The sequence below is a fragment of the Bos indicus genome, chromosome X (genome assembly GCF_029378745.1).
Source record: "Bos indicus isolate NIAB-ARS_2022 breed Sahiwal x Tharparkar chromosome X, NIAB-ARS_B.indTharparkar_mat_pri_1.0, whole genome shotgun sequence".
NCBI lineage: Eukaryota > Metazoa > Chordata > Mammalia > Artiodactyla > Bovidae > Bos > Bos indicus.
The window spans coordinates 80,488,746-80,502,204 of NC_091789.1; the positions used below are offsets into that span (position 1 = coordinate 80,488,746).

At 37.8% G+C, this 13,459-nt stretch overlaps 1 protein-coding gene across 7 annotated transcripts in view; it reads left to right on the forward strand.

The window, feature by feature from the left end:
• ATRX (ATRX chromatin remodeler) overlaps positions 1-13,459 on the forward strand; it is a 285,985-nt gene that overhangs the window by 133,486 nt on the left and 139,040 nt on the right. For all 7 annotated transcript variants that reach the window (XM_019955726.2, XM_019955722.2, XM_019955724.2 and 4 more), the window contains one exon: positions 4,182-4,275. In XM_019955726.2, the coding sequence (XP_019811285.1) occupies positions 4,182-4,275 (94 nt within the window). The remainder of the gene's footprint in view (positions 1-4,181; positions 4,276-13,459) is intronic.

The following is a 13,459-nucleotide window of genomic DNA, read 5'->3' on the forward strand; positions in this document are numbered from 1 at the left end:
CTACTTTTGTTCGTAGTGGTGTTTCCTAAGGCCCACTTGACTTCCCATTCCAGGATGTCTGGCTCTAGATCACACCATCTAGATCACACCATCGTGATTATCTGGGTCGTGAAGATCTTTTTTGTACAGTTCTTCTGTGTATCTTGCCACCTCTTCTTAATATCTTCTGCCTTTGTGAGGTCCATACCATTTCTGTCCTTTATTGAGCCCATCTTTGCATGAAATGTTCCCTTGGTATATCCAATTTTCTTGAAGAGATCTCTCGTCTTTCCCATTCTGTTGTTTTCTTCTATTTCTTTGCATTGATTGCTGAGGAAGACTTTCTTATCTCTCCTTGCTATTCTTTGGAACTCTGCATTCAGATGCTTATATCTTTCCTTTTCTCCTTTGCTTTTCGCTTCTCTTCACAGCTATTTGTAAGGCCTCCCCAGACAGCCATTTTGCTTTTTTTGCATTTCTTTTCCATGGGGATGGTCTTGATCCCTGTCTCCTGTACAATGTCATGAACCTCCGTCCATAGTTCATCAGGCACTCTATCTATCAGATCTAGGCCCTTAAATCTATTTCTCACTTCTACTGTATAATCAAAAGGAATTTGATTTAGGTCACACCTGAATGATCTAGTGGTTTTCCCTACTTTCTTCAATTTAAGTCTAAATTTGGCAATAAGGAGTTCATGATATGAGCCACAGTCAGCTCCTGGTCTTGTTTTTGCTGACTGTATAGAGCTTGTCCATCTTTGGCTGCAAAGAATATAATCAGTCTGGTTTTGGTATTGACCATCTGTTGATATATATGTGTAGAGTCTTCTCTTGTGTTGTTGGAAGAAGGTGTTTGCTGTGGCCAGTGTGTTCTCTTGGCAAAACTCTATTAGCCTTTGCCCTGCTTCATTCCGTATTCTAAGGCCAAATTTGCCTGTTACTCCAGGTGTTTCTTGACTTCCTACCTTTGCATTCCAGTCCCCTATAATGAAAAAGGACATATTTTTTTGGTGTTGGTTCTAAGAGGTCTTGTAGGTCTTCATAGAACTGTTCAGCTTCAGCTTCTTCAGCGTTACTGGGTTGGGGCATAGACTTGGATTACTGTGATATTGAATGGTTTGCCTTGGAAATGAACAGAGATCATTCTGTCATTTTTGAGATTGCATCCAAGTACTGCATTTCAGACTCTTTTGTTGACCACGATGGCTACTCCATTTCTTCTAAGGGATTCCTGCCCACAGTAGTGGGTATAATGGTCATCTGAGTTAAATTCATCCATTCCAGTCTATTTTAGTTCACTGATTCCTATAATGTTGATGTTCACTCTTGCCATCTCCTGTTTGATAACTTCCAATTTGCCTTGATTCATGGACCTAACATTCCACGTTCCTATGCAATATTATTCTTTACAAGTTCGAATCTTGCGTATGTATTATAATGATATTTAATTATGTAGAATTGTGCCCTTATACTTAAGGGTGAAGTGTCATGATATCAGCACTTAATTTCAAATGGTTCAGGGCGAAAAAGGATGTGCATATATTTATACAGAAATAAAGCAAATGTGGTAAAGCAAGTCTACTTTAAGTGGATTCAAGAGAAGGGATATAGGTGTTCATTTGGTGATTCTTTCCAATTTTTGGTAGGTGTGAACATTTTCAAAATAACATATTTGATGAAAAATTAATACTAGGCTTAAAGTTGTATTTAACCACAGAATTTGTGTGTGCATGTGGACATCTTGATCTCCCAAAGTCCCAGTTGCTTAGCAGTTCTTTTTTTTTTTTTAATAATATTTTTATTTATCTGGTTGCAGCAGGTCTTACTTATGGCACCCAGGATCTTCGATCTTCCTTGCAGCATATGAAATCTTTAGTTGTGGCGTGTGAACTCTTAGTTGTTGTATGTGGGATCTAGTTCCCTGACCAGAGTTGAATCTGGGCCTCCTGCATTGGGAGTGTGGTATCTTAGCCACTGGACAACCAGAGAACTCCTTTATTATTATTTTTTTGTTTGTTTTTTTACTGTGGCAAAATACACATAACATAATTTTTAACCATTTTTAACTGTTTGAAGCAATTCTGTGGCATTAATATATTTGCATTATTGGGCAACTATAAACACTGTCTGTCTCCAGAATTCTTTGATTATCCCAAACTGAAACTAAACAGTAACTCTTCACTCTCCTCTTCTTCCATAACTAGTCTTTATATTAATTATGCTTGTCTGTGTTTTTAAAGATAGACCAGACCTTTGATTTTGATGTCAGATCATAATAGATATTCTAAAAATATTTTATTTTGAACTAATACCCTTTACCTAGCTTTCCTAATTTAACACCTTATACTTATTATAGCACAATAATCAAAACCAGGAAATTAACATTGATACGATACTATTAATTCAGCCAGTGTTTGACAAACTACACCTGAAAGGTAAATCTGACCCTCATGTTTTTATAAATAGTTTTATTGGTGCACTGTCATACTTACTCAGTTATTGCTTTCATGTGTTTACAGTGAGAAAGTTGAGTAGTGGCTGCAACATTGACCTTCCAGCCTATAAAGTTGAAAATACCATCAGATCTCTGACCTCTGATGTAAACTGTAGATTTTATTTGGTTATCATTATTTTTCCCACTTGTGTTCTTTTTCCACTTTGGAATCCAGTCTAGGATCCTACATTGAATTCAGTTGTCTCCTTAATCTACTCCAGTCTGTGACAGTTTCTTTATCTTTTCTTTCATGACCTTGACACTTTTGAAGAGCATTGATCAGTTATTTTCTAGACTGTCGATCTGTATGTATTTGTTTAGTGTTTACTTATGGTTAGATTTAGGTTATTAGACATTGTGACAAGAGTACTGCAAGTTATATTGAATCCTTCTTGATGTGTTGTACTGAGTGTGTATGATAACAATATGTTTCTTATTGGTATTGTTAACCTGATTAAGTTACTGAAGATGGTATCTGCTGACTTCTTCTTCTGTTAAAAAAAAACCCTATTTTTTGTCCGTATTTAATAAATATCTTATAGAGAGCTACTTCGAGACAATGCAGATATTCCATTTCTCATACTTCTTTCTACCCACTAATTTTAGCATCCAGCTGCCTAAGCAGTTTTTATTGTGTTGTATGTTTAAGTGGTGATTTACAATTTCTTTCATTACTTCTAGGAAGAGTTGTTTCCCCCTATTTATCTATTTATCACATTACTTATATTAATATGGACATATAGATGTTTTATTTTATTTTATGAGTTACAATCCAGGTTTTCATTTTATTGCTCAGATTGTTCCAGCTTTGGTTGCTGGGAGCTTCTTCAAGTTGCATCATGTATCCTTTGAATATATCCCCATCAGTTTTTGAGAAATGCTTTACTTTCTGGTACCACAAGATAGTCCAGGGTTATCTTGTATTTCCCCTGCCTGCCTTGCTCTGACCAGAAAAATACAGGTATTCTTCTGGGGTTTTAGGTGCCTGTGTCTTACTGGCAATTTTGGTACAGAAAAATAAAATTTTGGAGAGAAAAAATAAAATTAGGTATTCATCTTATTTTCTTGTGATAGGCAGGACTCAGCTCCTTTTTCCCAGTTCTGTGGCTAGAAATGAGGTTCTCCCAGAGTTTTGCAGTCAGCACCCTTTGCATAATTTGCAATTCAGCCCGCCTTCCTGTCAAAACCAGGAAAGGAGTGGGGAAAAAACAAACAAACAAACATGATTTTCATCCTCCCACACAATTTTATGAGGATCATTATTTAAGTTTTGATTTCAGTCCCCAATCTGCCTACTCTTATTCCCTTTGCCGAGTCCTTAGGTTGTTTATTTATGTATTCTGTCCATAGTTTTCAGTTGTTACAAGTGGCAAAGAGTCTGTTATCACCCTTAGTTCACCTTGGCCAGCCTACTTAGCTTGCTTAAAATAACCAGAATCCTTGTATTGACTGATAATTTTTCATTTTGTCAGTTTACATACAGTTAATATATTTTAATGTAGAATCATAGTTTTATGACCATACTTGGTTTTCACTTGGATTTTTATAAATACCAATTGAGTCATTAACTGGTCTAATCTGTATGATGTCATATGTACTAGAGATACTATTCTCATAATACTCTTAAGTGTTCATGTTATGTTATTTACAGCAAATTGAATTTCTATTAGAAAGCGCTTAATAACCTTTAATATTTTTTATTCAAGTGAGTAGTGAAGATTCTGAAGATTCTGATTTTCAGGAATCTGGAGTTAGTGAAGAAGTTAGTGAATCTGAAGATGAACAACGGCCCAGAACAAGGTAAATAGATTATTTTTTCAAAAATTTTAGGAATTAATAACCATGCTTCAAATTATTTGTAGAAAGTTTTCAGTTATTAATAGTGAAAATCACTCAGTCGTGTCAGACTCTTTGCGACTGTAGCCCACCATGTTCCTCTGTCTATGAGATTCTCCAGGCAAGAGTACTGGAGTGGGTTGCCATTCCGTTCTCCAGGGGATCTTACTCACCCAGGAACCGAACCCCGGTCTCCTGCATTGCAGGTATATCCTTTACCGTCTGAGCCACCAGGGCATAGTAGTTAAGTAAAATATTTAACATTTTGATTTGGAACTCTTAAAATAATTAATTTAAAAATAGTATATAAACATTATATATAGTTGAATTGTACGTTCTGAAGTAGGTGGACTTTCAGTGTGCAAAAACACCTTTTTAAAAAAAAAAAATATTATATATTTGGCTGTATCAGGTCTTAGTTGCTGCATGCAGGATCTTCATTGCAGCATGCAAGATATTTCCTTGCAGTGTGCACAGGCATCTCTCTAGTTATAACACATGGGCTGTAGTATGCATGGGCTCAGTAGTTGCCCTATGGCATGTGGGGTCTTAGTTTCCTGATCAGGTATTGAACCCATGTTTCCTCCACTGCCTGCCATTGGAAGGCAGATTGTTAATCACTGGACCACCAGGGAACTGTAATTTTTCATTGCTGTGGTGGAAAGTTGTAGTGTAGTAGTTATGAGGTTCTGTAGACCAACTGCCTCAATCTAACTCCTAGCTTTACTATACTTCCTATTTGTATGAATACTCTGTGGTTCAGTTTCGTCAACTGTAAATGAGGAAATTAACATTATTATTTCCCTTATTGGTTATTGTGGGCATTAAATGAGATTAAAGGGCTTATAAAATAATGCCTATTTTACAGATAGTAAGTGCTCCATAAATGCTAACTATTATTCTTTCATAACACTACTAAATACAACTTAGCCATGGAACAAAAACAACTCTACTAGTATTCTATTAATTAAGATGTGTTTGTTTTTTCAATACGCATGGATAACTAATCTAGATTACTAGCTGATTAAAATTTTGCTTCCTTCTTAGCATAGTATTTAATAATACTGACCATTCTAAGAAGGTTTTTATTTCCTCTGGAAAAATATGATACATCCATCAATTTGTGTTTGTGTGAGTGTGTATATGTATATCTATATGGGTGTTTGCATGTGTAAATTTTAATACATTTGAGATTGTTTTAGCTTAATAATTACCATGTTGTACCTGGAGTATAGCAGCATATTGTACTTTCAGTTCAGTCAGTCGCTCAGTCGTGTCAGAATCTTTGCAACCCTATGCACCGCAGCATGCCAGGCCTCACTGTCCATCACCAGCTGCTGGAGTCCACCCAAACCCATGTCCATTGACTCAGTGATGCCATGCAACCGTCTCATCCTCTGTCGTCCCCTTCTCCTCCTGCCCTCAATCTTTCCCAGCATCAGGGTCTTTTCAAATGAGTCAGCTCTTTGAATCCGGTGGTCAAAGTATTGGAGTTTCAGCTTGAGCATCATTCCTTCCAAAGAACACCCAGGGCTGATATTCTTTAGAATGGACTGGTTGGATCTCCTTGCAGTCCAAGGACTCTCAAGAGTCTTTTCCAGTACCACAGTTGAAAAGCATTAATTCTTCGGCGCTCAGCTTTCTTCACAGTCCAACTTTCACATCCATACATGACCACTGGAAAAACCATAGCATTGACTATGGTTGACGGACCTTTGTTGGCAAAGTAATGTCTCTGCTTTTGAATATGCTATCTAGGTTGGTCATAACTTTCCTTCCAAGGAGTAAGCGTCTTTTAATTTCATGGCTGCAGTCACCATCTGCAGTGATTTTGGAGCACAGAAAAAATAGTCAGCCACTGTATCCACTGTTTCCCCATCTATTCTCCATGAACTGGTGGGACCGGATGCCATGATCTTAGTTTTCTGAATGTTGGGCTTTAAGCCAACTTTTTTACTCTCCTCTTTCACTTTCATCAAGATGCTCTTTAGTTCTTCTTCACTTTCTGCCATAAGGGTAATGTCATCCGCATATCTGAGATTATTGATATTTCTTCTAGCAATCTTGATTCCAGCTTGTGCTTCTGCCAGCCGAGCATTTCTCATGATGTACTCTGTACTCTGCATATAAGTTAAATAAGCAGGGTGACAATATACAGCCTTGACGTACTCCTTTTCCTATTTGGAACCAGTCTGTTGTTCCATGTCCATTTCTAACTGTTGCTTCCTGACCTGCATACAGGTTTCTCAAGAGGCAGGTGGTATTCCCATCTCTTTCAGAGTTTTCCACAGTTCATTGTGATCCACACAGTCAAAGGCTTTGGCATAGTCAATAAAGCAGAAATAGATGTTTTTCTGGAACTCTCTTGCTTTTTCCATGATCCAGCAAATGTTCGCAATTTGATCTCTGGTTCCTCTGCCTTTTCTAAAACTAGCTTGAACATCTGGAAGTTCACAGTTCACATATTGCTGAAGCCTGGCTTGAAGAATTTTAAGCATCACTTCACTAGCGTGTGAGATGAGTGCAATTGTGCAGTAGTTTGAGCATTCTTTGGCATTGCCTTTCTTTGGGATTGGATTGAAAACTGACCTTTTCCAGTCCTGTGGCCACTGCTGAGTTTTCCAAATTTGCTGGCATATTGAGTGCAGCACTTCCACAGCATCATCTTTCAGGATTTGAAATAGCTCAACTGGAATTCCATCACCTCCACTAGCTTTGTTCATAGTGATGCTTTCTAAGGCCCACCTGACTTCCCATTCCAGGATGGCTGGCTCTAGGTCAGTGATCACACCCTCATGATTATCTGGGTCGTGAAGATCTTTTTTGTACAGTTCTTCTTTGTATTCTTGCCACCTCTTCTTAATATCTTCTGCTTCTGTTATACCATTTTTGTCCTTTATCAAGCCCATCTTTGCATGAAATGTTCCCTTGGTATCTCTAATTTTCTTGAAGAGATCTCTAGTCTTTCCCATTCTGATGTTTTACTCTGTTTCTTTGCATTGATCACTGAGGAAGGCTTTTTTTTTAAATCTCTCCTTGCTATTCTTTGGAACTCTGCATTCAAATGGGTATGTATTTCCTTTTCACCTTTGCTTTTCACTTCCCTTCTTTTCACAGCTATTTGTAAGGCCTCCTCAGACAGCCATTTTGTTTTTTGCATTTCTTTTTCTTGGGGATGGTCTTGATCCCTGCCTGTCTCCTGTACAGGGTCATGAAGCTCTGTCCATACTTCATCAGGCACTCTGTCTCTCAGATCTAGTCCCTTAAATCTATTTCTCACTTCCACTGTATAGTCATAAGGGATTTGATTTAGGTCATACCTGAATGGTCTATTGGTTTTCCCCACTTTCTTCAATTTATGTCTGAATTTGGCAATAAGGAGTTCATGATCTGAGCCACATCAGCTCCCGGTCTTGTTTTTGTTGACTTTATAGAGCTTCTCCATCTGTGGCTGCAAAGAATATAATCACTCTGATTTTGGTATTGACCATCTGGTGATATCCATGTGTAGAGTCTTCTCTTGTGTTGTTGGAAGAGGGTGTTTGCTGTGACCAGTGTGTTCTCCTGGCAGAACTCTATTAGCCTTTGCCCTGCTTCATTCTGTACTCCAAGGCCAAATTTTCCTGTTGCTCCAGGTGATTCTTGACTTCCTACTTTTGCATTCCAGTCTCATATAATGAAAAGGACAACTTTTTTTGGGTGTTAGTTTTAGAAAGTCTTATAGGCCTTCATAGAACCGTTCAACTTCAGCTTCTGTAGCGTTACTGGTCGGGGCATAGGCTATGATTACTGTGATATTGAATGGTTTGCCATGGAAACAAAGATCATTCTGTCGTTTTTGAGATTACGTCCAAATAGTGCATTTTGGATTCATTTATTGACTATGATGGCCACTCCATTTTTTCTAAGGGATTCCTGCCCACAGGAGTAGATTTAATGGTCATCTGAATTAAATTCACCCATTCCAGTCGATCTTATCTTAGTTTGCTGATGCTTAGAATGTCGATGTTCCCTCTTTTTATCTCCTGTTTGACCACTTCCATTTTGCCTTGATTCATGGACCTAACATTCCAGGTTCCTATGCAATATTGCTCTTTACAGCATCGAACCTTGCTTCTATCACCAGTCCCATCCACAGCTGGGTGTTGTTTTTACTTTGGCTTCATCCCTTCATTCTTTGTGGAGTTACTTCTCCACTGATCTCCAGTAGCATTTTGGGCACCTACTGATCTGGGGAGTTCATCTTTCAGTATCCTATCTTTTTGCCTTTTCATACTGTTCATGGGGTTCTCAAGGGAAGAATACTGAAGTGGTTTGCCATTCCCTTCTCCAGTGGATCACATTCTGTCAGATCTATGCAGCATGACCCGTCCGGTTTGGGTGGCCCCACACGGCATGGGTTAGTTTCATTGTGTTAGACAAGGCTGTGGTCCATGTGATCAGATTGACGTGTTGTCTGTGATTGTGGTTTCAGTCTGTCTGCCCTCTGATGCCCTCTCCTCGTGCCTACCATCTTCCTGGGGTTTCTCATACCTTGGATGTGGGGTATCTCTTCACCGCTGCTCCACCAAAGCACAGCCCCTGCTCCTTACCTTGGATGTGGGGTAGCTCCTCTTGGCCGCTGCCCCCAGCCTCGGGCCTGGGGTAGTTCCTCTTGGCCTCGCCTCTGTGCCCTTGCAGCCAACAAGCTTTCGGTTCAATCAGTTCAGTTGCTCAGTCGTGTCCGACTCTTTACAACACCATGAATCGCAGCATGCCAGGCCTCCCTGTCCATCACTAACTCCAAAAGTTCACTCAAACTCATGTCCATTGAGTTGGTGATGCCATCCAGCCATTTCATCCTCTGTTGTCCCCTTCTCCTCCTGCCTCCAATCCCTCCCAGCATCAGGGTCTTTTCCAGTGAGTCAACTCTTCACATGAGGTGACCAAAGTGTTGGAGTTTCAGCTTTAGCATCAGTGCTTCCAATGAACACCTAGGACTGATCTCCTTTAGGATGGGCTGGTTGGACCTCCTCACAGTCCAAGGGACTCTCAAGAGTCTTCTCCAGCACCACAGTTCAGAAGCATTAATTCTTCGGTGCTCAGCTTTCTTCACAGTCCAACTCTCACATCCATACATGACCACTGGAAAAACCATAGCTTTGACTAGACGGACCTGTTTTGGCAAAGTAATGTCTCTGCTTTTTAATGTGCTGTCTAGGTTGGTCATAACTTTAGTTCCAAGGAGTAAGTGTCTTTTAATTTCATGGCTGAAATCACCATCTGCAGTGATTTTGGAGCTCCCAAAAAATAAAGTCTGACTGTGTTTCCACTGTTCCCCCATCTATTTCCCATTAAGTGATGGGACCAGATGCCATGATCCTAGTTTTCTGAATGTTGAGCTTTAAGCCACGCTTTAGGGGAATATAAAATAACAATAGGATATAATGAGAATTTTAAAGAACTGAGATGGAATTCAGATAACACAAAATTCACCATTTAAAAGTGTAGAATATAGGGGATTTATAGAATATTCACGAAGTTGTGCATCTGCTACCACTATCTAATTTCAGAACATTTCCACTATTCCAGAAAGAAACCCTATGGCCCTTGGTCATTTCCCGTTCTTCCTGCTTCTCATTTCTTGGCAAAAAGTAATCTGCTTTGTGTATGGATTTGCCTATTCTGAACATTTCATATGAAAAGATTTGTAAATATGTGTCTTTTTATGAATGGAATCTTTAGCATGTTTTCAATTTTGATCCATGCTGTAGCTTGTTTCAGTACTTAAATCCTTTTTAAAAAACTTCAGTGAAATTTAGTATATTTCCAGAATATATACAGAATAAATTTAATATATTTACAGAAATTGTGTTAATTTCTGATATATAGCAAAGTGTTTCAGTTATACATATTTATCTTGTTCTTTATATTCTTTCATTATGGTTTATAACAGGGTTGAATATGGTTCCCTGTGCTATACAATAGGGCCTTGGTTTTTACCCATCTGATATATATATATATATATATATGTAATCGTTTGAGTCTGCTAATCTCAAACTCCCAATCCTTTTTTTCTTTACTCCTTCTTCTCCCTTGACAATGAGAAATTTCTTTTGTCTGTGAGTCTGTTTCTGTTTCATAGATGTGTTCATTTGTGTTGTATTCTAGATTCCACATGTAAGTGATATATGATATTTGTCTTTCTCTTTCTGACTTAAAGCATTACTATAATCGCTGGGTCCATTCAAGTTGCTGCAAATGGAATTATTTCATTCTTTTTATGACTAATATTCCATTGTGTACATGTGTAGCACATCTTTATCCATTCATCTGTCAATGGACATTTAGATTGTTTCCATGTCTTGTCTGTTGTAAATAGTGCTGTTGTGAATATAGGGATGCATGTATCTTTTTGAATTTTAGTTTTTGAGTATATGCCCAGGAATCGAATTGAGGATCATTTGGTAACTCTACTTTTCGTTTTTTGAGCACACTCCATACTGTTTTCCATTGTTCCAGTTTATATTTTTACCAGCAGTATATGAGGGTTCTCTTTTCTCCACTCATTCTCCAGCGTTTATTGTTCGTAGAATTTTTGATGCTGACCATTCTGATGGTTTTGAGGTAGTACCTTATTGTAGTTTTTATTTGTGTCTTGCTGATTATTAATGAATATGATTATCTTTTCATGTGCTTTTTGGCTTTCTGTATGTCTTTGAAGAAATGTCTATTTAGATCTCCTGTCCATTTTCTTGATTTTGTTGTTGTTGTTATTGAGCTGCAATGAGCTCTTTATATATTTTGGAGTTTAATCCCTTGTCAGTTGCACTGTTTGTAAATATTTTCTCTCATTTTGTGGGTTGTCTTTTCATTTTGTTTGTTGTTTCCTTTGCTGTTGAAAAGCTTTTTGGTTTAATTAGGTACCATTTGTTTATTTTTTATTTTCATTACTCTTTGAGGTAGATCCAAAAAGATATTTCTGTGATTTATGTTAAAGAGTGTTCCGCCTATGTTTTCCTTTAACAGTTTTATAGTGTCTGGTGTAATATTTAGGTCTTTAATCCATTTTGAGTTTTTTTTTTGTATGGTGTTATCATGGAGAAGGAAATGGCGACCCACTCCAGTACTCTTGCCTGGAGAATCCCATGGACGGAGGAGCCTGGTGGGCTGCAGTCCATGGGGTTTCAAAGAGTCAGACACGACTGAGCGACTTCACTTCACTCACTTCATACTTTCTTACTGAAGAAGGAAATGGCAACCCACTCTAGTATTCTTGCCTGGAGAACCCAATGGACAGAGGAGCCTGGCTGGCCATGGTCCTTGGGGTCACAGAGAGTCAGACATGATTGAAGTGACTAAGCACGCATGGTGTTATAGAATGTTCTAATTTCATTTTTACATGTAGCTGTCTAGTTTTACCAGCACCATTCACTGAAGATATTGTCTTTTCTCCATTGTATGTTTTTGCCTCCTTTGTCATAGGGTGACTGACCATAAGTGCTTGAGTTTATTTCTGGGCATTCTATTATGTTCCATTGATCTATATTTCTTTTTTTGTGTCAGTACCATACTGTTGATTACTGTAGCTTTGTAGTATAGTCTGAAGCCAGGACGCCCGATTCCTCTAGCTTTGTTTTTCTTTCTCAGTATCGCTTTGGTTATTCAGGGTCTTTTGTTTTTCTATACAAATTGTAAATTTTTTTGTTATACTTCTATTAAAAATGCCCTTGGTGATTTTTAGGGATTGCATTGAATCTCTAGATTGACCTGAGTAGTACAGTCACTTTGAAAATATTGATTCTTCCAATCCAAGAACACAGTATATATTTCCATCTGTTTCTGTCATTTTTTATTTCTTTCATCAATGTCTCTCGTGATTTGCCAATTACCTTTAGTGTTGTGTTTGGATTGCATTTTCTTTTTTGTGTCTGTATCGTAGATTTTTAGTTTGTGGTTTCCATGAGGTTTTGGTACACCAGCCTGTGTATTAACAGAATTGTTTTAAATTGCTGGCCTCTTAATTTCCAAGCATTTCCAATAGCCTGCATTTGTACTCTTCTCCTAATTGCTGATTTGATACCATATTTGGGTGTGGATGATTTCCTAACCTTTACTGTATATTTGCCTTTACCAGTGAGGCTTTCCATTTATAATTTTCTTATTTCTGGTTGTTTCCTTTTCTGCCTAGAAAAGTTCCTTCATTATTTGTTGTAAAGCTGGTTTCACTGTGTTGAATTCTCTTAGCTTTTGCTTGTCTGTAAAGCTATTGATAGCTGTGTTGAATCTGAACGAGAGTCTTACTGGGTAAAATATTCTTGGTTATGTGTGTTTCCCTTTCATTACTTTAAATATATCCTGCCACTCCCTTCTGGCCAGAAAAGTATCTGATTAAAAATCAGCTGATGCCTTATTGGGATTCCACTGTATATTATTTGTTGCTTTTCTGTTGTTGCTTTTAAAATTTTCTCTTTGTCTTTAATTTTTGTCAGTTTGAATTGTATGTGTCTCATTGTGTTCCTCCTTGGTTTCATACTACATGAGACTCTCTGTACTTCCTGGACTTGAGTGAGTGTTCCCTTTCCCATGTTAGGGGAGTTTTCAGCTCTTACCTCTTCTGATCTTTTCTCATGCCCTTTCTCTCTCTTTTCTCCTTCTGGGACTTGTATAATGTGCAAGATGGTACATTTAATGTTGTCTCTAAGGTCTCTGAGACTTTCCTCCTTTCTTTTCATTCTTTTTTCTTTATTTGGTTCTGTAGCAGTGATATACACCAATTTGTGTTTTAGCTCACTTATTCGTTCTTCTGCCTCATTTATTCTGCTATTGATTCTTTTGAGTATATTTATTATTTTTGTTATTGTGTTGTTCATCTGTTTATTTAAGTCTTGTAGCTCTTCGTTAAACTTCTCTTGTATCTTCTTGATCTGTGTCTTCATTCTTATGTGTTCATTCTTCATTCTTGTCTCATTCTTAAATCATCTTTACTATCTTTACTCTAATTTTTTTCAGGTGCATTGCCTAAATCCAATTCACTTGTTCTTTTGAGGTTTTATCTTGTTCCTTAATTTGGAACATACTTCTCTGCCAGCTCATATTGTGTAACTTTCTGTGTTTGTGTTCTCCATTTCACAGGCTACAGAACTATAGTTCCTTTTGCTCTGGTGTC